General features: G+C 40.1%; 1 protein-coding gene across 1 annotated transcript in view; it reads left to right on the top strand.

Annotated features, from left to right (window-relative positions):
* The window catches only part of dscaml1 (Down syndrome cell adhesion molecule like 1), a 125,568-nt gene that overhangs the window by 19,052 nt on the left and 78,689 nt on the right, over nucleotides 1-27,827 (top strand). The window contains exon 3 of the mRNA XM_016670172.1: nucleotides 2,854-3,000. Coding sequence (XP_016525658.1) covers nucleotides 2,854-3,000 — 147 coding nt within the window. The remainder of the gene's footprint in view (nucleotides 1-2,853; nucleotides 3,001-27,827) is intronic.

Below are 27,827 nucleotides of genomic sequence, written 5' to 3'. Positions count from 1 at the left end.
AATTAACCCTTTCATGCATAGCGGTCACTACAGTGGACAGCTATCTAAAAGACATTTTCTTGTGCGTCTTGTGGATTTTTATGTCATAAATGCACACAGACCACTGAAGTGGACACTAATGCATCATAAAATACACCATCATCTACTGGCCATCAGCTGCAAATGCAAGAAATTATTTTGGTTAAATCCAATATGGCCGACAGCCATAAAAGCGTGCCGACCGTCCCGGTCCCTCCTTCTACTGTAGATGACTCTTGCAGGTAAAAAACATATTGTGACAACAGATAATCCCTAAAGAACAATACTACTGATGTATTTTTCAAATAACAACTTTGTATTTGGAGAAAGTTACAATTGATCACCTAAAAAAAAAAAAAAGAGTTTTTTACAAATATTTTTTCTTCCCGTTTTTTTATGCCTTAAGAAAATAAGAAACAAAATTGGAAAAAAAAAAAATCCTGACACTAAGGATCATAATTCACGGATGAAAGGGTTAATTTTAACAAAAGTATATCAATGTTTGCCAGGTTCACATAAACGCTAGACTCTGTGCTCCCTCACAAGCCACCAAAGAAGAAAGTCGGGGTCTGCGGTTCAGGCGCTTATGAATAAAGTACAACTGTGAAATCAATAGATAGAATGAGACAAAAGACTTGGGAGAATAAAGCTCGAACTTTAAGGTGAAAGACTCTCCACCGTTTCGACAAGGACATTGGCTTTGGTTCCACTGGGTTCCAGTGACAGTAGCGGCTGGCATAAAGCATTATTAATGACCAAGGAAACTGGCCTTCAGGCTAGGCGTTAATTATATCACTGGAGAGCTGGAGGAAGAGAGCGGGAGGGGCGAGGCCACTCCCAGTTTGGTGCGTGTGTGTGTGTGTGTGTGTGTGTGTGCGTGCGTGTGTGTACCTTTTACATTGTTAAGCCATTACTGTCCTAATTTCTAAAGTGAGGCCCGGCTGATAGATTGCCAGAATCCGTCCCCAATATCAGTCTAGACCCTATCTGATTTCTGTAATTGTGTTTTTCTCATCTTACTCATGTCAGATATTCTCCTTTTTGTGCACGTCGAAGAGGGGAAAAAAAAAAATCTAGCGTGTTAACTTTAAACAAATAAGCTCCACAGTTTGGGTTAGAAAACAACACGCCGATGATTCTGTCTAGTGGGTGGAACTACCCGTCTCTCCTTCTTATCAAAATAATCCATTCATTTAAATTTCACCTCACTTAATTTATCTAATGAATGTATGCGTTGATTCAACAATTCACATTTTTCCCCCACTAATCCAAATGTGACGGAATTAACTGGAGAGATCATTTGGTTAGCTACAGGCTACTGTTTTTATCATTAAGCCCGTCTTGATCACCACCGTCCTTTTCTGTTCGCTGGCACAGATTCGTAGTCTGGAGCTCGGCGTGCCATGAGCAGAGGGTGTGTTTTTGAAGCCTGGCGCCTGCATGTGACAGCTCCATCGGCTGTGAGCGGTCCTCCACTCCTTGCCGTCTCATAGCATCTGTGGTGCTGCGCTTTAAAAGGCCAGGGGCCGATCACTGTGCATCCCTTTCGACGCAGCTCAAAGTCGGGCCTTCTTACAGTCAAACTGTGGCTTTACGTCCGGAGCTAAAAAAAATAATAAAAAAAAGTGCATCGCTGTCCTAATGTGGTTAAACTGAACACCAGACAGCTTTGTTTTCTGGTCTGCTATCCCCTGCATTCATTGTTTGGTGGGACCGGACAGTGATGACATAAAAAAGAGACATTGAAAAACATTTTTTTTTTTTTTAAGTTAGAAAATGTTATGCGTCGCTGATTTTCAGATTATGATGTGCACATATGGAATACTCCTTACTGCTTTAGCTCTTTTTTTTTTATTTGCAGAGATTCCTCACATCCTACAACAGCATAGAAGGATGTTGAGAAATGTGATGAAGAAGGATGTTGAGAAATGTGATGAAGTCATAAAAGCCAAAGTGAAACATGTGAACCAAATCAGATTCAAACGGTGCTCTTACAAAACAATCAAGGCAACTCACACAGAGTTATCGTGGGCAGTTTAGATGTTCCTTTTTGGTTTTAAGTTGCCCCATACTCTCTCAATTTTCAATCTTTGAAATGTTAAACGGTTGAGATATTTCATAACCTTAACTCTGCTTCACCTTCTCCACGGTTTTCTCTTTGACTTGTCACTTGCTCTTGGTTTTCATAGCACTGTCCGTTCAACAATGTTCTCACACAGACATACGGGTTCTTTACAGAACAGTTTTATTTATACTGGAAATGAACTACAGACTGATGAGCACTATTTAGTAATGTGCTCTTCTTACTGGGGCTAAATACAGACATGTCTCACTTTTTAATATCAAAAAGGAACCTATCGCTTTCTTTCACTTCGTTCAATTGCTTGCTGTGCTACTTTGTGTTGATGAGCCAAAAGAGGTGCTGAAAATCGTGGTTGTAGGGTGACGAAATAAAATACTAAAGTGATATTAACTCTTTTTAAAAAGTGCCTAAAGTGACACCAAGTCAAATTGAGAAACACCTTTGCTTCTTTGGTCTTAGCTCTCCATAAACTTAGTTTCCCTTAATTTTAATAAAACGCAAAGTTGCAATTATCAGTACCGCATGAAAATGCAACAATCTTTTTATATCTGCTTGTACGGATAATCTGATGCTTCTCAGCTGATGATGTGCTTTATAGCTATTCTCTTTCAGCTTCTCAAACGTGATCCACTTCAATTGAAGAAAAAAAATAAATAAAGATGTTTCACTTTTATTAGCTAAAAGGATCCAGGTCACCAACGCAATACTGCTTTAAATAACTAACATTCTTCCTTTCCTTTCCAATAATCCAGTGTTCAGGGAGCCCTACACAGTCCGAGTGGCAGACCAGCACTCCATGCGGGGCAACATTGCCGTATTCAAGTGCCTCATCCCTTCAGCTGTTCAAGAGTACGTCAGCGTGGTGTCCTGGGAGAAAGACACCATTTCCATCATCCCCGGTAGGACATCCAGGCTACAGTTGTCATCAGTGATTCACCAAACGCCGTTACGTTGGTGTTAGAAATTAGTTTGACAGGTTTTGTCAGCCAATCGCTAAAATACTGATGTCATGATTCTCTTGTTGTGTTTATTTATTTATTTTTATTTGAATCAGGGAGAAATTAGATGAAGAAATTTGACAGAATGTTGGTTATCACCTCATTACAGGGATGAATATGTTTTAGTTTTGCAATGTTTGTTTGGGTTTAACATTTTTGCACCATACCATTCCCGTAGTGAAAGGAAATCGTGGAGAAACTGGAGATTTTTCTACCGGTGGGCATCAGTGCTATTGCTTCACACTGCCGCTCGTTCAACACAAGAATGTCACCTGACTTTTCCTCTGCATTCAAGAAAGGCAAATTCATCTGTTTGGAAATATTTCTGATCACGTAAAAACACAGACAGACATGTTGTGGAAACACACTCTTAATAAAAAAGCATAAAGGAAACTCTACTTGCGCCCATGTGGGTGTGGGAATGTTGACTGAGACGGCTTGAGATGGTACGCAGTCGGATGAGTGATACATTTGTGTCACTGCTCGTGAAAAAATTGAGCAGCCATATCTCTGCTGTGTCTCGGAGCAGCTCTCTTTACTCCACATGATCCTTTCTTTAAATCATTCAACGGAGAAGCAATATCACTTTGAAACCGAGCCTGCTACTAGCTATTCTTTCAGTGTGCATTGACATTTGTGTGTGTGTGTGTGTGTGTGTGTGTGTGTGTGTGTGCTTGTGACTGTGTTCAGGTGTGCGTGGCACAGTGTTAACATCTGCTCCATAGAGCTACGCCAAATTGTTGGCTGTCAGACGAGACTGTTTAGGTCAGATGATACGTTTTGCTCCTTGTGCCCCTTATCGCCCTCTCTGATACGGAGCGCTTATTTCGCCTCCGTACAGTCCATGCGCCTTTGTGCATAAAGGTGTGTTTGTGCTCCTCTTTGTACGATGCTATCCTTCACACAGCAGCACTCATTGATCCAACTCAACACTGGTGTGTGTGCGTGTGTAGGTGTGTGTGTGTGTGCGTCTGCGTGTGTGTGTGTGTGGCCCGAGGGGGGTTTCCTGTCTGGATCGATAAAGCTTGTTGTTGGATTCCCCTCTCTCTTGTCACGGATCTCTCAGTGTGAGAGTGGTGAGACCAGGCAAGTCTGTTTGACTCATAGCTCAGGGTGTGTGTGCGTACCTGTGCGTGTGTGTGTGTGTGGGTGGGTGGGTGTGTGTGTGCGCATGTCTGCGTGTGTGTTTTGTTAGTAAAAGTCAGTGTCTCACGTTTGTGTGCTAAGCGCTCAGTGGGAGTATGGTATTGATCATTTGGTAAAACATGCACATATAAACAAGTGAAAGCATGTTGGGATAGTCTCTCTCTCTCTCCCTCTCTCTTTCTTCCTCTAGCTCACTCACACACATACACACACACACACACACACACACACTAAAGTGTAAATAAGCAGTTTCGTGAAAAAACCTTAACGCTAAAAGAATGAAATAAGGATGCATATAGTCAAAATGAGCTGCCTCCATAGGGTGACCGTACTTAACCTTAGAGATGGGGGTAAGTCATCTGGGGTTGGCTACCTTTGACAGTTTTCTGGGCACCATCACCATCAACACCACCATTCTTGGACTCCAGTGATATGGTCAGCAGAAATCCAGATGGTATCCAAGACTTTAGGTCTGCTAGCTTTTTTATTCCATTGTGTATTTTAATTGGCAGTTTTTCATCATGAGCTCAGGAATGTACATGCCAAGGTTTTATGCAATGGTAAATCATTACCTATAGTGCCCACACCATACAGTCTATAAAAAGCACCCCGATCGATGTTTTACCCTTTTTGTTGCTTTTGCAAATCAGTCAACAAGATGTGGCTTCGTTAACAAAGGGAAAAAAAAACTTACAAAAAACCTTTTAATGTTAAAATAGCAACTGGTTGGTACAAAATGACAAAATTAATACAGATATTTAACATAAAGTAAGCGATTCAAGGCAGTAGTGAGAATACGCACCTTTTGCTAAAATCACATGTGAAACACTGCAATTTTTCTCCACTCTTGCTTTGCAATACTTTTCAAGCTCTGTCAGGTAGCATGGAGTTTTTACTTTGACATTAAAAAAGTGTTTTTGTCTTTTTTTTTTTGTAGTTTTTGTCAAAAAGGCCAAATTTGATTCGTCCTAAGTGATTTGTAAAAGAAATATAAGGGTAAAACATCCAAGGGGATGACTACTTTTTAAAGGTGCTGGTAAAGGTCTTTCTCCGGGGAGTTTTGCTGACAAAGCCACAACAGAAAACTTAAACGTGGTTTTTGCTAGCTCTTCCGATTTTGATCTTTCAACCACATTTATCTTGATACCTGATCTGTTAACAACAGATGGAAAATCACTTACTCGCCCCAAATAGTACAACAGGTTGCACTTATCACTAAGTGTTTGTTATCTAAACAAACAAAAAACGCAGCTCTCTGCAGCTCACACAGTCAGCTACCAAAACATATTGCATTGCTGTTTCTTAACAGAGGTTGGATCCACAGTCAGTCTTACAGCAACATTAAGGTGGATGCACGATTTTAACTAAGATTTGCTTATTTAAATATAGGAGTAACGCAAGATTCAGATTCAGAGCTTTTACTGCACTTAAAATAGGACATGAGCAGTGAAACGCAAGTAACGGTATAATAAAGTAAATTTTAAATCTACCTACTCAAGCTTTGTACCTAAATTTACACTTTGTTCTTCTCTGTATCACCTGCAGTCTGCTGAATTAATTCTTGATGATTTTTGTTACAGTTAAAAAAAAAATAAAGGAAATAAAGTGTAATATATTCATATCAGGTCTCAAAGATCCACTCTGGTTTCAGTTATCTTTCAAGTCCTCTTTTTTTCCCCCAGGCCCACGAGGCAAACTGTTGAAATCACACCCTGAAAAAGTAAATATTAAAGCATCCCACTTTTTTTATGAGTTTAGTCTATAGCTAACTTATGCCCAAACATGTGGAAACGTTAACAAGACATCTTGTAGTTCATCACTTTACTTATGAAGCTTGTATATGTCTCTTTGATGATCAGTGAAAGTTTATCATAATTTGACTTAAATCAACAAAAATTGTAAAGTAGCAGTATTATTTACAAGTATTGGCAAAACAACTTTTGGAGCAAAGGGGGAAAAAAGATGATAAATTCCTTTTTTGTTGTTGTTTTTTTTTTTTTAAAATCTTCGGATATTTCTAGAAATGATGATTTCCAAAGACATTGTGGAGCTTTACTTTTCTTTTTTCTCCCTAATTTTCTCGGTCACTCCTCCGCCTCCTCTCTCCTCACAGCTGATGAATAGGTCCTATTTGTAAAGACAGTGGTGCTCTTCTTTTCGGCCATCTTCGGCTCAAAGGCTCTTCTCATCTCTTTCCCTCCCTGGTACAGACTGGTGGCCTGTGTCGATGGCCCCACACAGAAACACTTACACAAACACTGACCCACACCGAGTTCCAATTAGAGGCGTTCGTGCATGCCTCCATCCATCCGTCCATTCATCCGCCTTCATCCATCAGCTCCTGGTTGCATGCTCAACTTTCAGCCTTCACTCGAGCACCCGAGATGCTCTGGTGCTTTGCCATTTATTAGAGACAGTGCATGCTAGGTGTCGGCTTGACAAGATGACATATGTCACACAGACGGCTGTGTTGGTCAATAAAACCGAGTATGAATGGGTTTTGATGAAGAGAGAGGAGGGTGTTTGCTGACAGCTGGCCTCACTGCGATTCGACCCTTCTTGAGTGTCGTGTCAGTATTTGACAGCCAAATCTGTTTGCTTTTGTGCCCTGCGCACAGAGCAACATTGGGCGGGACGGACAAATTTACAGACAAGACGGGCTGATAGTCAAACAGAGGAGGGCCGAGTGTATGTAGACTATAGCTGTCGTGTTTTTTTTTTTGTTTTTGTTTTTTTTACTCAGCTGCCATATAACCGCCGCTCGCGCGCAGCTTCTCCGTATAGCCGCGTCTCTCCGTTTAATTGATGGTTTGCTGGTGTTGCCGTCACTTATAATAAAATTAGCATTTGTTTTCTTGTCAGAAGGAGTACAACCTGACAGATGTGTAATAAGGAACTTCATCTGTGTGCGTGTGCGCGCGCGTGCGTGTGAGACTGTGTGAATCTCCTTCAGTTGGACCTTAAAACAGTGTGAGTTTTATCCCGTCGCCATGGAAACCGGTGCAATCCGGCAGGCGGAATGAGGAAGGTGTGAGGATGCATCGCTGCTTGATTTTTATTAGTGCATCGCCATGGCTCGGCTCCACCACAGTCATGCTCACACACACGCATACACACACACACACACACATGCAGGCGAACGGAGGACAGTAATGCGTATTTCTAGTCCTTCCTGGGATGTAAGACGGTCAAACTGTCCTCACTGAGTCTGCTGATTGAGTCCGTCACGTCAACACTGCAGTACGTGCAAATTTGCAAATATGCCACTGAGGTTTTCGATATTGATTACCGTACGTTTCAAAGCACCGTCTGTGGTCACCTCCCTCACAAAGCTTCCAACATTTTATGGCTAGAACACGCAATTACACACACTACGATTAGAGGAGCACTGATTAGATTTTTTTTTTTTTTTTTTTTTTACTATCCGAAATAAATTTCTAACCTTTTTTGAGGACTGCCCCTTCTAATTCCAATTTTAAATGATTTGTTTTCTTTCTTTTTTTTCTTTTTTCTCCTTAAGGTCTGCACAAACTGAAAACAGTATGCTGTGATTCTTTGTTAGTTTACAAGAGTATGTATGTATTAATTAATCTGTTGTTGATGGTTTACAGAACAAAAATCTTTGGAGTTCTTAAGGAGCCTGAAGAATAAATAATAATACAAAAAAAAAAACAGAAGAAAAACAGAAGAAAAACATAGGTATTGATGTACACATCTGCTCAAAGCCATTTCTAAGATGAGCTCCATTATCCAGAAATGGAGATGACCTGGAATACTGACAAATCTTCACAGGAGTGGTTGGCCTACCTGGAGTGGGCACCTGGCTTCAGATTTACACAGCATAACAGTGTAAATACTGCTGTTATGCTACAATATTTTATATCTTCTACCGCCAAAGATGGCGGTGGCAGAGTAATTGTCAGGGGTAGATAAACTAATTAGATGAATAAATAAAGCCTGAATTATGCTCAATACCTGTAGACCTTGATGTTTGATCGTCTAGTGCTCATTGCTGGAAAATGATGCAGATTATGACTCAAAAGGCATAATTTATAATCCTTTACGAATGAAAACGCGATTTACTGCATTTCGTATTTACAAAGCTTATCCTCTACAAGGGAACAAAACTTTTCCACAATACTGCAGAACTTTTTTAAATACCAGTGAAGACGTCCTGTGTCAACACGCCTAATTCCTTACCTTCAGAAATGCAGAATAAATGTGAGTTTTCTGCTGAGGAACTGATCTTAACATTCAACTAATTAACATAAAAACAGATCAGGATTCCTTCCCCTAAGGAAGAAAGTGAAGAAAACCATGCGACGTTGTTCACTGATTGAAGCTGCCTCTTTGACACGCACTCAGTGCCTCTCTGAGTAAAGTGCAGCGTCGCCACAGCTGCTGCATCTCCTGCCCCAGTCTCCATTTTGTGTCCTCTCTGTGGAGGCCTGCTATCTCTCTCCAGCCCTCCATCTATCCACTCTATAACTTTCTCCCGCTCTAGTCCTTCCTTTTTAGAGGCACTTATTAGGAGATAGAGAAGTGACAATGCCTGGCCTGCTCCATCCACTCCATCAGCCCTTTAAGTGAACAAGAGACAGGCCCAAAAAACCACAGAATAAGCAGAAAACAGGGGGACACAAAGTGGCACAAAAGCATGACATGCTAAATTATGCAGATGGCAAAGCGAGTACGGGATGGAGAGACGACGGAATAAGTTAGGCAGGTAGATAAGGACGCATGAGAGGGTGTGTGGATGGATAAAGAGAGAGGTGTGTGTTTTAGTTTTCTTGCTGTCCCCAGCACCCAGGGGAGAAGGAAGGAGAAGAGCGGGAGCTTTAAAGCCCCCAATCATTAAAGATGCATCTGACAAGTTCCTCCATCTTTCCTCCTGTGTCTCTTTTTGTCCTTTTGTTATATCTGCCATTAGTGTCTGACCATTAACCATTATACACATCTATGTGTGATTTCCTGTAGGAGCGGAGCAGTTTATACCTCACGTAAAAGGTAGGGGAAGAGGGCAGGCGGCGGGGTAACCGGGGAGGGGAAATGGGTGGTGTTTACTTATTGATGTGTGTTTATGGGCTGTGGTGTGTGTGCGTGTGTAGGTGTGTGTGTGTGCGTGCGCATGTTTGTGTATGAGAACCTGGCTGTGATGTGTGTTGGGTTGGGTTATTTATTCAGCACTCGTGTTTGGATGTTTTACAGAGAGAACAGGTGCAGAGCGACTCTGAGCTTGCTCTGTTTGAACGGACTCTGTGTCTGTGCGTGCGTGTGTGTGTGTGTGTGTTTGCGGTGGACTGGAGGGTGTAGGTGTGTGTGAGGGTGTTTGTCGGTGAGACAGACAGAAAGAGAGAGTCAGACACAGGGGCATTCACTGCTGTCCAGGCAATGATAGACCTGCAGTGTTTATCTGTGCAGAAAACCTGATTTGAATGTAGATAGATGGATAGATGGATGGATAGATAGATAGATAGATGGATAGATAGATGGAAAGAACATGGACGTTCTGACTGAAATGGCGGGAGAGATGGAGGGAGATTGAAGGAGGATAGGAGGGAGGTAGGAAGTGAGAGAGGGCTGTGCACGAGGAGAATTTCAATGGCACTCCAATCATGCAGGCAGTCTCGTTAGCCCAGGGAACATTTGCATAGCGCTTCTGTGAATTCATTTGGCCTCACTCAGAAAAGAAGGCTCCCTTTCCTTTCTGCTTGTTAGTTATTCATTAACCACAAGGTGTGTGCAAGGCCGTTTGTGTGAGTTTGTCTGGGCTTTTCGCACCCCCCCTCTTTCCGCGTGACCCCCCGCAGACCAACATGCCTTTTGCTCTGTACTGTTGCCGTCTTCACGTTTTGTGCCCGAGATCATTGCTAGCCGTGTTTTTTTTTTTTGTTTGTTTGTTTTTTGTTTTTTTTCCCGGTGTTTTCAACATCTTTTTTGACTCTGTGGACACATGCTTCACTGCTTCCTTCCATTACAGCGAAAGCAGACAGAGTCGCCGTCAGATATTTTGCCAAATCCAGAGCCGCCGACGTCAGAGCCTTACTCATCTTCCGCCATGATCTCTTGCCAACACCCTCCTCCTGAAATCGTGTTGCTGCTCCTCAACTTTGTGCATCATGCTGCCTTCCCAAGGAACTAATTAGTGGAAAAATACACGATGTAAGTTCAGACAATTAGGTTTTTGCTGGAGGCCATTTTTAATGGGGAGCATGACTACACCCCCCCTCCCCTGCCCCCAAATAAAGAAGGCATCAGTTCAGTTGGAGTAAGGTGGTGTGATTGTTTGTTTTGGGTGTGAGGGCTTGAAGGTTGGGGTGGTGTCAGCGAGGAAGTTCAGCCAGTACGTGGTGATGACACATATAATGAAGAATGCAGCGAACGTGTTATTCTAATTATCCCACTGACACCTCATACAATCTAATGTTGTTTGACAGTGCACAACAACCAGGGTGGAGAAGCGCTCTGATATGCACATTGGTATGTGTTCATGAACTCTGCTCTGTGTGTGTGCGTGTGTGTGTGTGTGTGTGTGTGTGTGCGTGTGTGTGTGTGTGTGGTATCGTAACCAGGTTTTTACCTGGTTATGACAGTCGGTTACATACGGTGCTGTAAACAAAAGTTTTTCTTACTTTTTCTTGTTTCAAATAATGAAACGGGTTCATTTTTTTTTAGAACTGCTGTGTTAGTAACGTGACGAATACCTTCCAAAAACATTCCACATTTGTCCTGTCAGTCCACAGAGTCTTGAGGATTATCATGTTGTGTTTATTGTGAGATGGGTTTTAGTCATCTGTAATTGTTGTCTCCTTGCAATCAATGCTTTAAATGGTCCAGCATGCACCAATACCACTAACAACACTACCGGCTCTTTTGAATTTTACCTCTCAGAGTACTCTGAGATGTTGATGTTGTTTTCTGGATGCTTTATAAAGAAAATGCAACGTTATAAACACACATCTGCTTCATGCATATCTTGTCTGTGGATGCAAAGATTAAATTCTGTCATTTTATTACATGATTTCCAAACACAGTTCGCAACCATTGAATGTGATTTACAACTTCAAAATATTAGAAAATATAAAAAAAATACCTGTCTACTCAAAGGACAGACCAAACATGACTTTTTCTGTTCAGAGGTTATGTGCTTTTTAGATGCAAGTGTCATTTGCATCCAAGTTTGTATTTCGTGCAAAAATAAATTATGCACAATTGCGTTCTTAAGTACTGAGTAAGTCGACCAACATCAAGCAGACAATGGGACTAAGTACGAACCAAGCATTTTTACGTGTTTTTTCAGAGATGTGAGTGTTTATGCATATTTGTGTTTCAGTAGTGCCGTGGGGGCAGGGAAGTATGAGAAATATCCTGTTCCAACACATCCCTGCTGGAGCTGACTTAATGACCCGTGACCTGAAGATGTACATGCAGAAGAAAGAAAGCGAGCGACAGAGTAGTTGAAGGGGGACATAAAGGAAGGAGGAGGAGGAAGAAGAAGAGGAGTATATGGAGACAGAGAGCACTGGGGTGAAGGATCAGGCACAAAATGGATGAAAACCGTAGCAAATAAACGTGAAATGACATGGAGAGACAAGCAAATGTTCCCTTTTGTTTGTCAATTTATATTTTACATCATTTATCTGTTCTCAGTTTTCTGTCTTTTTTGTTTAATTTCTAATTCTATCACTATTGTTAATATTATTCTATCCTGTTCTTTCAACTCGGGGAACCTTCTATATTCTGTTGTGCAGCTGTGAGTGTGTGTATGTCAAAGTGTGCGTGTGTGTGTGTGTGAGAGAGCCTGAGCTCCCCTGTCAGCAATGGAATATCTGTGCTTTATTAATAGCTAATCAATGAGCTCTCTGGGATGTATGTTATGGCCTGAGGACTCCAGCAAGACATATGCTGGCATCTAAGTGCTCACCCGTCAATAGTTCACTGGCGCTTAATGCATACTTTTAGACACGCCTCTCTTCTTCCCCTCTTTACTACATGGAAAAACAACAAACAAACAAACTTAATTTACTCCTCAAATACTGATCACATTTTTTTGCACCGAATACTTCCAGCGTTCTAAATGATATGCGTTCTAGATATGATGTTTGGTTCTTTAAAAATAAATACATTGTATGTGAAGTGGAGGTTTTAAAGGTGAATTCTCGCTGTTTCTTATCTTGCCAGGTATGCTGTCATATTGTAAATGTGGAGACTATGTGGAACATTTAATCGTGGGAAACTTCTGAATTAAGGGTGTTGTCAACAGTGCATGTGTATTGGCATCAAGGGTGACAAATTTATTGTCTCCTGCTTTAGGTTGAGATGTGCTGAATTTTATGTGTTCTGACCGATTTGTTGCTTTTCGATACAAGGCGATCAGATGAATGATCTGGAACTCCCAGCCCCCACATGTTCAGATGACTATTAGTCAAGTTTGATCCAAAAGTAGGCCCTACCGTCAGTTTCACTTTTAGCTTGAATCACCAGTATGCTGAGGTAAGTGAAGTGTTTGCATAGAGGGAGAGCAATGTTATTAGTGAGTCATCGTGCTGCAGCAGTGTCCTGCTTGTGTGGTGTAAACACAGTGTGTGAAAACGTCAGCGCTCATTCAAATGGATTTTGTTGACATGTCTATACCACTGATGAGCGCCACTGTTAATATTGAGGGCAGTGTGGCACTATGTAGCACAGGTTGTAAAAAAGAAGACAATGAGAAAAATGACATTACTTTTTCATCCCCTTTATCTCCTGCACTGCCTTGACTTTTGTGGGTTTCTGAGAGCGTACATCATCACATCCGCCACGTCCGTGTTTGCTGCTGTTTGAAACTTTGCTCCGATTTCACAGGTTGAAACTGAACTGCGTTCCAGTGAATATAGTGTCTTTACAATCACGTTCTCGTTGTAAATGCATTGAAAGCATCACTGCAGTGAGGCTTGACGACATTAGAAATTGAGTAATATTTTGTGTGCTTTAAGTGAGCATAATTTGATATTTAGGGAGTATAACTAAATTATATTTCAGCTAATGTAATTCCTAAACTGTGGAATTACTTTTGTCTCTGTCTGAAACGGCATTAAGACCAATGATATGAGATCCTGGAAACTTTTCACAGCCTGCTGGGTTTAGTTATTTTCTTCTGGAGAAGAAGGACATCTGTTCTGCACTCTTGCTGGCATTTTCTCCAAGAAGCTTTGGAGGGCTTGTAGTGGAGCGTCTATTGTTATTTGTCCTTCTAAAGAATCGTAGAGAGTTTAGCTTTGCTTTGACAGCGTCATGTTGAGTGTTTTCCTTTGTAGTCAATAGATTAAAGTCAGCCGTCGTGGCTTTTGCACCTCCTATTGGTAGAAATGTGTCAGATCTGCCACCAGATTGCAGTTCAGTATTGATTGCTGGGGTAAACTAGCATGCAGTGCTATTGATTTTTTGCAAATTCTGAACATTTTGATAGTGTGAAGCAGTACTTATCGGTGATGGTGTCAAACTGGACTCATTTTCTGCCTGATACTGTATTTCAGTTGATTTAAACACTGATTTGGTTTGAAAATTGCGACTAAGTCCCTGTCATACCTTACCTTAGAGTTTGTACGAGGCAGAAAAGATTTCTTTCTGCATCCCACATGGAGAGCTATTGTGGTTAATATGGACTGCATTATCTGTCTCAACAGCAGGAAATGCATTTTACCTCCTGCGATAGTGTCGGTGTTGTCCATGGCCAACAAGTTTGTTTGCCTTAAGGCACAGCCTGAGGCAGGATAGTGTCTGGTTTGTGGACTTAGAATCTGCCGCTTTTTAAAGTTGTTTTGGTTCTCTTGGCTTCATCAGACTGAAATTTTAAGCTGAGTAATAGTTGGAGCTCTACTGAATTCAAACAAGTTTCTATCCAAATGGAGGAATGAAAGGCAGGAAGTTTGCAGTCACTTAAAATGACCAAAAATGTTAGATGTTGAACCTGTTGCAACAAAACTTTTAAACCAAAAGTTCATGAGTAGATGGGAACCTGAATCAGGTGTTATTCTTTTTTTTTTTAATCAAGAAGGTCAAACACCTTCAAGTTCAGGAAATGTCTTATTATTTAAGCTGTTCAAATGTAACTCATGTTATTTTTCATGAATATGTATGAAAACAGCGTTTTACAAAAACAAGTCCTCTTAGATTAGTACGTACACATAAAATGGCAACTCTTAACCTTACAACCTTTGCTTTCCTCTATGATGTCCGCCACTTTGGACTTTATATAGATGCATCAGTTTGTCTTTGAAGCCTGCCGTAGGGTCACATGACCTCAATATCTGATCCATTCCCCTTCAAATGTATGCAGTGGCGTGAAGTGAAGGTGATTGATAGTTCTGTTGTCTACACCCTGTGAACTAGTGTCTGCAGGAACCATTTAAGGCTTGACATGTAACTCTTTGTAGTAGAGCCCCAATTTATTTTACAGTGCTGAAGTTTACAGAGAAAGGGGTGTTTGATCAACCCACTTTGCTCGATCTCTGTTGATGAGCCAGGATTCTGCTTTCCAATCTCGCTCACACCTGCAGAGAACACCTGCTTTTCATTTAAAGTCTTGAGTTTGTGGTCAATCTACGACGGCAGGAAGAAAAACGGGCTCCCATCACCACAGATCATCTTGTGTGCTAGTCAATATTTTTTTCATATTTTTCACATTTTTACCTTGAGATCAACCGAGCACGTGGTCCCAGGCAAAGCCACAACAAACTATACATCTTAAGTTATGTAATGGTAGGAAAAAAAACATCTTTTCTGCCATTTTGTCCAAATAATCTGTTGGTGAGCAAATAGTGTATAATATTTATGAAATATTAGTGCTCTCTTGATGATAGTGATCAGTGGAGGTTGTTTTTTATTTTATTTTTAATTGTCCTTACCTCTCATATGATCCTTCTTGATCGGTGCTGTTCTAACATAAACATGAGTCCCTGTTGTTTTAAGCTATTTATATATTGTTCTAAATGTTTAGATGCATAATTTCATATCTGCCTTACTTGGTAGATGTGAAATGAATGACATGTTTTTATATTTTAGTGTGATTAAGAGAAAGAAGCAGCCATGTTATACCTCAAAGTTACTAATTCAAAGTTCTTAAAACTCTAATCCAATTGAGAAAAAAACAAATATCTTTAAAATGGATACCAGTAAATGAATAGGGTGCTTAATATGAGAAAACTCAAACTCCACATTGATAAAAAGTTTTTTAAAAAAGGAAGTTACAGATATTACAATATTTTTTTTTAATTTTTATTTTTTTTGTGAAAGTGGGCTAGAGTCCTCATCGACCCTAACCCAAGTAATAATAACTGGAATCTAGATTTCACATATTTTTGTAAACCTACATGCAGCAGCCTCATGATAGTGCGTGTTTATATTTTTATGCGCTCTTTTGTTAGAGAGAGACGGATGCGGAAGCCAGTGTTTTTGCATTAAAGCAAAGCTGACTAAGGCTCCCTGAAGAAAAACTGTGGAGGGGGTTGAAACGGGAGAAAGGAAGTAATTTGAATCTCATATACATTTCAGTTTAACGTCATTCTAGCCTTTATGCATTCTTTTTTGCAGCCGCCTGCGCACACAAACACAGACGCGGTAACCCCCTCGCCTAGCCGGTTCCCGTGGACAGAGCTCTTGTGTATGAGCGCAGATTGACAGTTGAGTGTTTGCACTACAGCTCATTCATCCTTGTTGACTATATTTCTGCAGCCGAGTTGAAAATACATGGTGTGTCACATGCAGCCTCTCTACATAATGAAATCCATTATACTGGCTTCAATTGTTGCATGCTGTGGTACATTAGATATAACATTAGAAGCTGGAGCACACAAAGACAGGAAAGAAAACTCTACCTGTAGGCACTGAAAGAAATGTATGACAGAGTGCTACAAGCTGCCGAATATACTTCACATGTCCACAACAGCAAATTTCTAAGCTAATTTGTGATGCGTGTCCCTAACAACGTATTACCATGTTGAAAATGCAAATACAAAACAGAGATAGCACTAATTACAGTCATATTCAATAAATTAGAATATTATTGAAAAGTGATGTGGTCTCAAGAACTCAATCCTCTAAGTAAAACACGTTACTATGTAGATTAATTACACACAGACTGATGTTTTCAGGCCCTTATTTGTGGTAATTATAAGATTTTTTGTGTTTATCTAATAACACAGTATTTAAAATTGCATTATTCATCAGATCAATGTAAAACATTTTTTAATACAGTGATGGAAGCTTATTAAGATTATGCTTATTACCTGCTTAAAGGTTCGTTTTTGAAAAGTACTTTTAATTTGACAATCATCCCTATAAATTACCCACATTCTTAACTGTCGAGATAAATAAATTGAAATGGACAACGTCTGGGAGAAACATGGAAGTGTGAGGTGGCCAAATTCTCCCAAAGCCTAAATGTGTGCTGTATATTGTTGTACACTTAATTTTAGAACCTGATAAATACAGTTATAGATCACGTTCCCAAAAGAAGAGGAAAAAAATGGTAAAACAGACAATAAAGAAATATATGCATTGTGGATTTAGATCAAAGCAGCATGTGCAATAATAGGACATTTGCTTTTAAATGGTTACCTGGTGCTTTGTCAGAAAGGTCTATTATGTGTCTCTCCTTTCTTTAGGTGTAACACAAGCAGGCAGACGCGATCAGAGCTTTACACCATTGCAGCCAGGACTCTATACTCTGCTTGTTTGCTGTATTTTGAGTTTAGTCATAAAAATGTGTTATTTTTTAAAATCCTTAATAAAATGTTTAATGAAATGAATTTAAGGTTGTACTTTGAATTACCGTATTTTCAAATCAAACATATGGGCCAGTCTGACTCGACTAATTTGAACATGCTGAATACATATACATTCTCTGTCGTTCGTGTATCGGTATCTGGGTTTTGCAAATGGAAATGTTTGGACTCTTAATTCAGTTTATGCTGCTGTCTTAAGAGGGGAATTTAAAGAAGCCACCATTTTATCCAAGACTGGTGCTGGAATGGTGCAGCAGGTAATGTGGACACGCATAGGAAAGCAAAAACTTGCAAACAAATTGCATGGCCAGAAGAAGAACACAGAGCTACTGAATTCAGTTTCAGTGAAGTGACAATTAAGTTTCAAAATACACATCAAAAGCGACCTGTAAAAACTTAACAGTTGGCAGGTTACATTTTCTTTATCACTTCTTATCCTATTTGATGCTGTTGAAATTTACAAAAACAAAAAAAAGACGTGGTAAAGTAAATCTAAGCGGTTCTATTAATATATTTAATATATTAAAATTGTCAATATGTAGTTTGAATCTCCTATTACGAAAATAGAAGCAAAGATGGCAGATTCCTTCAACCTGATTTGTGTCCTTTTCTGGGCTTTCATTCTCACCCAAGCAGAGAATATACACATCTTCTTCATGTACGATGTTTAATTTGAAGTTGAGCAAATGTGGAGCACTACCTAGGGTATGTGCAGGGCTGTGGATAGTTTGAGGGGTAGGCAACAGTGGCATCAGATAACTGGCAGACGCACTGGTACCGCTTCCTCTCCAGAAGTCAACAGCACGTCGCAGCTTTCCACTAATAGGGAGAGTGGTTTTGCATTTACGCAATGTGTTGCTGTGCAGCAGAGAGCCATTCTGGTTCTGTCAGTATGCGTTCATCTGGATGTGTTCCTTTTACTGCCTGTATGCATAATTTTAGACTTTCAAATTGGCATTTGCATGTTTCTGCATATGTGCACGTATGCATTTGTGTGTGTGTGTGTGTGTGTGTGTGTGTGTGTTCGTTCACGCATTCTTGCGCAAGCACTGGATGTGTATGCACTTGTATGTCCGACGCGTCAACGGTAGGTAGCGAGAAAAAGAGAGATGGGGAGGCTGGAGTAAGAAATGTAAGTGGTAAGGGAGATAACATAAAGAAAAAGAGCAGTTGCCAAGGAGGGAGTGATATTGAGAATGAAAGACAGAGGAATTCTCTCTGGGGAGATGCACATGGAGACCAAAGACACATTCTGCCACCATGAGCATGTTTAAATTTTGAACAGGCACTTAAGAGGGACAGCACAGAGATGCATATTTCTCTTGAGCAGGGACTTGAGGGTAAAGCAGTGATTTTTCTGAGTATGAGGGACAAAGAGGTGTTTAGAATAAGGGAGCGAGGAGAGGAGAGTTAGAGTGCAGGAAAAGAGAGGAAAGAGAGACGGAGGCTTTCTTAATGGAGGTGTTTTTGCTTCACTAATTTTAGGACCCATTTAACTGAGTGTGCCTTTTTCTCTCTCCCATGCCTCTGCCTCCCGTCCTCTCCCCTCCTCTCCTCTCCTCTCCTCTCTATCCGTCTCACCTCTCCTTCCATCTCACCTCTCCTATCTTTTCCTACATTTCTAGTTAATTTAATGAAGGGTTGCCCGATTGCTTTTAGCATTAATATTCCAATACCAAGTGATGTAAATAATGAATGCAGCCTTCCCCTGTTCTCTCTCTCTCCCCACCTCTTCCCCTCTCTGAATGATGTTGATCCCCATCTGTCGTCTCCGTGGTGGCACAGAGCAGTCCCCGAGGAAGAGAGAGGAAAGAGGAAGGAAAAGAGAGCAAAAAAAAAAGAAAGCGAGGGAGGGTGAAGGGTGAAGAAGGTGTGTCCAAATAGATGACATCAAAAGATCTGTAAATATCAGATAGCTCAATGTAATTACAATTTACAGTAAAATTTGGAATAGGATTTCTATGTATTCTGTGTAGTATCTACTACACAAGATGAGACGATGCAACAGATTTTCACATCACGACTATATTTATCAAAATTCAAGTACAGGCCATTTATCATTTACTATTCAGCTGTGAATTTATTCGTTTATTTGTGTCTCTCAAAATAGTTGTGGATTTAGTTTCCCTCCCTAAAGCTGAATAATTTTTTTTTCCCTCCTCACACTGACTGTTTTTTTTTTTTTTTTTTTTTTTTTTTTAAGCTGGGGGTAAAAGGACGCAGCTTTGAAAGCTAGAGATGGGTTTCCGAAGCATTACTTTAAATCAGACGTGCCTGAATCGGAAACGCGTGAAGCAGCCGTCCAACACTTGCCTCCTTCTAAAACTCCGGTAATAAACTACAATCATTACGCTTCAGATAAAAGCATCATCAGTTTAACCGGACACGCGTTTCTACGGGTTCACATCAACAGGGCAGTTCCACATCTGCTCACACCCACACACAGTCTTTTTTTTTTCATTATTGGTTTTACAAACTATTGATTTCTGGAACATTTCACTTATATTGGATTTTTTTTTAAAACAGCCGTCACAGCTGGACCTTTTTAGGTTTTCAATAATAATTATGGTCTTGAATGTACAAAATCCTGTTTTGTTTTACTTTACAGACTGCAGCAGGAGGCGTGGACGGGTTTTTTTTGGTCAGGCAACGGGCGATCATAAGAAAGTTAGAGAGCTGGTGTCTGGTTTGGAATACAGCACTCTTGCAAACTAGTAATGAGTGGAGCTAATTAATTTTGACTCTGCCAACAGATGGCTAAAGCCACATGGCAGCCGCTAAGGGAGGTGCTCCTCTTTCCCCTCTCTCTCTCTATCTTGTTTTGCCTTGCATTAACAGTCTCTGTCCTTCTCTCCAGCAGAAGTCACTGTTAACCTCATTTTGGGAGCTTGTCTTAAGGTTTTCACCTGGAGTGATTGCGTTACTGCACCCTCCACACCCAAAACCCTCAGAACAAGCTAATCTTCAGCATAACTGCACCTGTGAACTGTCCTGTTTTTGCAAAACACCAACTCACAACAACAACATGCAGAGAGGGTTTTTTTTAGAAGGCATATCAGGAAGAGCCTTTTCTGCTGTAAATCTTTAAGACTATGAATATCTGGAATTTACTAAAGGTTTATTGTACCTTTAAATAGACAACAATGAGACGGGTCACCTGCTGTGAAGCATGGTGGAGGATCTGTGAAGATGTGGGCTTCTTACTCTTTCAAAGGAAGCCTGGTTAGATTGCATTGAAATAAGAGAAAGTTTAAAAAATAATAATAGTTTTCCTCTACCAGATAAGTAAAAATATGTCGCCTAGTGATTTTCTGTAAGAATAAAGACAAAAAAAAAACACAACAAAAATCCCAAATCAATAGAGAAAATCAACCTTTTTCAGTCTTTGTTTCTGAATGTTTAAAAAATACTTTTTCCTTGATGGACATTAGCATAAAAAGGAATAAAGAAATACCGGGAGATATTAGATTGCTCAAATGTACGTTTGTTGCAGTTTGCAGAAGGAAATGAATGAAGCCAAAAAAAAAAAAAGGACTGATGGAGAATTGGCAGAAAGAGGTTTCCGTATTAACGGCTACATTTGTCCACAGCTTCGCTCGCTCGTGTAAACGCCACTTCAACATCATATTGTTGCCCCACACATCACCACATACACATACAGCCACAAGCCCACTTAAATCTGAGTCTCTTACAATGCCAGCATACACACGCACACACACACACACACACACACACACACACACACACACAGAAGCCACGGAACAACCACTCTGGTGTTTCTGCAACCAAAGCCATTTGTGAGGAGTTTCCCTGAGTACTTGAGTGGGGAAAACACATTAAAGTTTAACCGGCGCAGGAACGAAAGGGAAAGCAAAAAGGGAAGAAAGGAAGAGGACGCCACTGTCACACAAGATACTTCCCATGCAATAGCTACTCAATCTCAATTCTCTGCTTTTCATCTTCTTTGTTAAATAGTGAAGTTAGAGAAGACGCGAAAGACTGATGAAGAGGAATTGGAGAGTGGATAATAATACATTGAAAAGAATATCGATTCAGTAATCAGTATTCAGTGATAAGTCTGCCAGATAGTTTATGTAGCTTTCTATTGCTTATGACACTCTATTCAATAGACGGAGCAACCGTGGATTATGTTATTTGTCTGTTTTGTCTCAAAAGGAGACAACTGCTGACTGAGTAACACTAACCTGTGAAAAAACTTGAAAGTTACACCAATTTCTTCCATCTGTAAAAATGATTCCTTTCATACCAGATAGTGAATGTTGCCACAGAAACAATAACAAAACTGATGAGAGGAACAAGAGGAGGGGTGGGGGGGAGAAGTGGTAGTGAGAGCCGGAGACAGATGGGGTAGCTGGCAAGCACGTGGCACACTTTGCATGGGAGTGTGTGTGTAGGTGTGTGTGTGCATGTGTGTGTGTGTGTATGTGTGCAACACACAATAGTGGTAATTATCTTAGCCGTGGAGAGCACACAGGGCTTGGCAGAATAGGGGCTGATGGTGGGGGGGTTGAGGGAAAGGGGACAGGCAGTCAAACAGTAATATAATCATAGTTCTTTGTGTGAGTGAGAGCAGAGGGCAGCTCAGTGTCAGCTGTTATTGAGTGCTTATCCCCTAACGGCCCCCCCACCACCACCCCCTACTCTGCACAAATACACACAACGTATAGCCATGCCGATAAAAACCGGCCTGTACGTACATGCAGGCTCAGCCACTTTCACATGTCAGTTCCTAGGAAATCCATCTGTCCCAGCTGGACAATGCGGCCATTTCTAAAGCAAACACCACATTAATGCAACGTACGGAAAAGGTTCCTGCTTGCGAATGATTTGATCGGCTAACTTGAAGCCTCATCACCACTGACACTGAAATACATATTAAAAATAAATGGATAAAGGCATAAAAAGTGAAAATATGTTTAGAATTTTGATAAGTCTGGGTTACGCTATCTATTTTTCATTTTAAAAGCATCCCTTCGCTGGGATAAGAAAAAACACACTTTACACCAGGAATGAGGGCTCAGTACTGACACTTAGACTAGGGTTGCATTTATGTTGTAAATAAAATCGTTAGACTTGACTTGAATTTGAGATCTTGGAGTGAAAGTCTGAGAAAACATATTTACCTTTTATAATCAAAGGTTAAAGCAGCAATCAGTAACTTTTATTAAAAAAAAATGTTTTTATCTGTTGGTTAAAATTGTCACTATGCCCTGACATAACAAAATGTAGCTCCTCTACCTCTTCCCTGTGGTCCCATGCTATCTGTAGTTGCTGTTATGTCAGAAATCAGAGTGAAGAGGAAGGTCGCTCGTTTACAGGTGCGCTAATTAATGCCACAGAAAGGATTTACCTTAACAGGAAAATTGTTTATTTGCCTTCATCGTTGGCCATACTTACTACCCTGCGACTCTGCTGGGGAGAAGCAACTTTAACACAGCAGCGAGCAAGAGGGAGGGTGTGAGCAGCACCTACACAAGCACGATTGACAGAGAAAAGACCCTCCTCCTGGTTCTGATTGGTTGTTTCTTACTGAGCGGTATATTTCTGCAGATGGCAGTAGGACCAAAGGGAGAAGAGTGTTCATTTGGCACAACAATGTGAATGTCAAGATAACCTAGAATATTTATATTTGCCAAACATGCACCACACTAAATGCCAGATTTTTTTTAAAGAAGTGAACCAAAACCTTTAATAGTTGTCAGAATATTATTCTGTGGCCAAAAAAAAAGCCCTATTGTATTTTAAAGGTGTGTATTCATACCTTTGCTTATGGAAAACGTATTCTTCCTTCAATTATACTGTGTGCTCTTGCTTTGGAGAAGGCCTTGAAAATAATTTTTATTTCACATCAAAATTAAGTAGGGGTTTGAGTTAGCCCTTAACATAAAATGCCCATAAAATAAATGACAATTTGTTGCTGTTATGTAACCATATGAGAAAAAGTTCTACTACACGCATAAGTACCTTTACAAGGCGCTACATGACAGCCATAGTGATATTACAGAGAAGTGCTGGGATCATAAGGAAGATTACATAATTAGGATTTGTTTGCGTTTCACTTTGATTCTGTGGTGTAACAGGGATAGTTATTCTTCAAAATGTGCGCGTTAAAATGCTAAACAGAATAAAAACAACTGTGGAGGAAAACTAGTCTGTTAACTCATCTGTGTTCATTTACGTTTGTTGTTTTAAGTACAACACAAGCCAAAAGTGACAGTGTATGAACATGAGTCTTGAACATCAGATTTAGCGTTGTGTTGTGTCGAACACTGAAAGTGATGTGACGCCTGTTTAGGACTCATAAATAATTCCATGGTGTGGTCTTGATCCTTCAGCCCTTAGGAAATCCCTCGACAGATCATGGAAATGTACAGGCCATATCTCAGTCCTGACCTTATGTATTATTTACACACAAACACACTGAAGTTTTCGTAGACATCTGTCTTTCAACAGGGCCTTCCTCCATCACTTGACTGTGTTTCACTCTCTTTTTCTCGCTCTCCTCCAACTCTGTGGGGATCACCTTAGCGTCACATCTGCAAAGATAAATAAACGTTTTCCTTTGTCTCCTCATCAATAATGCAGACTTACTCTAAGTGCTGCTGTGGGGGCTTACATTCTTTGTCTTTTTTTTTTTTTTGCTCTTTTGTTCTCCCACTCTTTTACCCCTTACCTCCATCCATCCAACTAGAAGAGGAGCAAGAGGAGAAAGGGGGAAACTTACACAACCTATTTTCTCCAGTCATTCAAGAACTACCTGTTGCTTTGTCAGAGAAAATAATGAAAAACTGTATTTAAGGAACAAGAGATGTCAAAAAAGTATATAAAACACAAAGGAGAAATTGTAACGAAAGCAATACTTTCTTTACTTTATTCACATCTTGACCATTCCATTTTAGCTCCGGTTGTGTGTTAAGGTCATTTTCCATCAGAATAAATAGCAAAATTAAAACATTTAGGACAATGTGTTCAACTAATCGTGGGATCCCTTTGAGCACAGTGAGATTTATTTCTGCAGCCATTCCTTTTCTATTCCGTAATTCCTGCTTTTTCTTTTGAAGAAGAGGGTTTCTGTATTTCTCAATTAAGCCAGATCTATTACACTAAACAGTTAAAATTGCCAAGATTGCATCTCATGACTTGAAACAATACAAAAAGATAATTAGCTGGTTGTTTTTTTTTTTTCTATGACAGCTGAATAGCCCATTGAAAGGAGGAGGAGGGGGCGTGCATAATCAATTTAATATATACAATAATCCTAATCCTATAATTATCCAGCAGCTTTTCTTTCCATGGTGTAAATGTGTAGACATACACAAATACAAGCGTGTGTTTTGCATGAGATTTCTCTTCTGGTTCACCTTTTGCTTTGATGGTCCTTCTGCGATAGGTCAGTTTTTCATGTACACAAATTTTCTCTGTGTCTTCCATATGTTGACAATGTTACTTTGTAAAACTGCACGACCTCACCACGTCCCTTTTCACTGCTATGTTCAGTGCTGCTGAATATCTCCAGGGCATTTTCAATGTGTTTTTCAGACATCCCCGGAGCACAGTTTCATGCATTTCATCCATCCGTTCGTTATTGAAGCTTTCTCAAGTTGAGTTACGTAATGTTTGCCCCTCTTCGTAAGTGCACTTGCAACATGTCTAAAGATTGATTGTACTTTAATATATTTCCACAGAAATCTGGTAAGACTGAAGGTAAGATTCATAACTGGAAAAACTGAGTTTATTCCGCATTGATGAATCACTGGTACGGCACATAGAGTTTTAAGTGTAAACATGCAGGAATAACATATTATCCTGCTGTGCATGCATGTTTGAACATAGAGTCAGGGAGATCTTTGATTTATATTCTGGATTGTACAGGTAATAATTATTGTAAATGAAACTAAAGTCCTGAAAAAAATTTGGAAAATTAAAGTACAACATTTATGTAACGACTATTCTCTTCATGATAACGCAACTCAAGATTTTCAATGTTCAATGTAAAATTTTAACCTGTCTTTATTAGCCATTTTGCTTGAACAAAACTTATGACTCATTTTTTTACAATCGCTTCCATTAAACACAAACAAAATCCTTTAGTCTATTATGTATCACTGCCCATTATCACTGACCGATATTTTACATATATGAAGTGTGAATTCATTTTTACTCTTCGGTATCTCATATATATATAAATATATTGTATGTGTGTGTCCCTGCAGTCTGAATGTATCTGTCGGAGTGTGTCATCATTTGTTGAAGCAGGGTATCTATGTGTCACTGAGGTCCACGAGTTTCTTGGTAAGAAGCTGCTGTGGATGTGATGTGATGTGCAGTGTATGCTGTGTGTCACACCAAAACAGCTACGGTTGCATAAGGCCTCTGGGCAGCCGTATTAGTGCATGTTTGTGTTGTTGCGCGGTTTATGTCTGTGTTTTCAGGCAGACTGCCTTGCATCACTGTCACTCACAAAAACAAAGAAAGACACTGATGCTATTTTACCCTGACACTTATCTGACTCCACTGTCCTTAAGTCTTACCCTGCTCCAGGCAGATGTACAAATTCATGTGTTTCTAACGTTTATATTGCATAAAACTGACAACCACACTCTGACCTAAAGCTTCTTTAGCCGTCTTACTGTAGTTGACTGTTTCCCCCTTTTTCTTTCATTCAACAATCTTAATCTTATGAAATTAATTACTGTCTTTTTTCCCCCCTTTTAGTTTTGTGCTTTTCAATTCAGCTTGGGATGCCTTCAAATTATGTTTAATTTATTGAATCTAAAACATAAAAAAAAACAATCAATGTATCTGTTTACCTTGATGCAGTTTATTGATTTGGTACCAAAGCACTAATTGATAACCATTTTCAGATTCGTTTTCTATACATGGATGCTGTTTGCAGATCCATCCATCCATTTGGGTGCATCTCAAAAAACAAGAAGCTTCTTGAACTTCTCATAAGAAGCACTGTTAATGGTATTGCAACATGCTTGGGCAGAAGAAAAGCGTCTCAATGCTGAACAGTCTTTTGGGATAGCATGGCTACATTGTAACAGTGAAAATAAGCTTAAACTTTTAGGACAGCATCACTCCATGTGCTTTATTTGTCAACCTTACCTGGGTGGCATCAACACCATGATTCTTGGTGGCTAGCTTTGTGGGTATCCTGCTTTGCTCTTATCCGTGCCTTCTATCTCCTGCATTTTCCGAGCAGTCTTTAAACGCATCCTGAGTGTACGCTGTGACGTTGATTTTTGATTTTACACCTCTGGAGGCATCGATGGGAGACATGTTCCAGCTTCCAGACTGAGACAGCAAACCGCTAAAAACTGCAAAATTTTTCCCAAACAAGCCGAGTAAGTTGAGTAATGCTCAACTTACTCAACTCTGCTAACATTATCTGCTAATGTTAGCAGATAATGTTAGCATTATCTGCTAACATTAGCTAGCAGATAATGTTAGCTAAATGAGGACTAGCTAATATAGGCTGATATATTATGTTAAGCTGGTTAAGAATACCAACGTTAGTATTTTTGTTACATTCCTTTGTCGTTAGTTCATGCTAAAAATAAACCTAATTTTCTTTAATTTCTGTGCAAAAGTGCAGAAATCTTTATTGTCACAATAGAAAGAGCAAAGTCGGGGAAGACACATTACAGGAGAGGCAGGAACAGGGACGATTACGCTTTCTCAGGTAAGGTAAGAAGAGATGGAAAGATGTTAGCATACCATTTGTACAAAACCAAAGTTTGCCAGGAATGATACGAAAAAGAAAATACATTCAGTGTGGAAAGCAGTTGTTAGGTGTATATTGCTTGTTGATTTTAGAGGAACAAGGCAACAGTTGCTCCGTCACTTCTTAACCATAAATATCACTTCTGAACACAGAACATGTTGGACTCAGAGGTTTACAGCATGAACAGACTGTATCAGGTTCTGCTTCTGGTAACTGAGATCAGTATGGTGAGGCTAGTTTTCAGAGGGCAAAAATGGCAGGTTGGGAAAATGCAGACTGGTCTGATAAGTATTGATTTTAATCCTTGTGCGTGCGAGGACTGAGGCAAATGATACAAGTTTTACGTGTGGGGGGGTCGGTTGGACCTCATTTCTACATACAATGGTTAAGCTACAATGTTCAAATGATGGGGTGACGATGGCATAAACAACGCCATGGGATGGATCCCTCTGGTCTTGTATAAATGCTACAGGCTATTTATCCTTAGCACAGTTTGGGTCGCCGAATGTCAACTGAGCGTTTATACACAACAGCCTATTTGAGAATAGCTGCGAACCATATGTATCCCTGTGTGACAGCATGGTACCCATCTTCTGATAGCTGCTTCTGTCAAGATAAAGCAACATGTCACATCATGTCAAACTGGTTTCTTGAGCATGACAATGAGCTTACTGTACTCCAGTGGCCTCTGCAGACACTAGATCTCCAGTAGAGCACCTTTAGAGGAATGGGTGGGTGTCATGTCAGCATGGGTTATGATCTATGACGTATGGTCCTGCATTTATTTTAGTTGCAACATGTGGCACATAAAATAGGCAGAGGAATTATAGTGGCACAAGAAGACTGCACTAAACTGAAAGGGTTTGCTCGCCAGCTCTCAAAGACCATGAAAGGCTCAAATGTCTACTTGAAGTACGAAGACCTGTTGAGATTTTTTTTTTCAGTGCTACTTGTGTTGTGAAAATATTGCTTCTGATTTTACAACGCACTGAATTCACAGGGTTAGGTTGTGGAATACACACACACACAAACGCGCACACACACACACACACACACACACACACACA

Source organism: Poecilia formosa, unplaced genomic scaffold (genome assembly GCF_000485575.1).
Source record: "Poecilia formosa unplaced genomic scaffold, Poecilia_formosa-5.1.2 Scaffold31, whole genome shotgun sequence".
In the NCBI taxonomy this organism is placed as follows: Eukaryota; Metazoa; Chordata; class Actinopteri; order Cyprinodontiformes; family Poeciliidae; genus Poecilia; species Poecilia formosa.
Note: the sequence above shows the minus strand (reverse complement) of the source record. Positions and strands in the feature narration are given on the sequence as shown.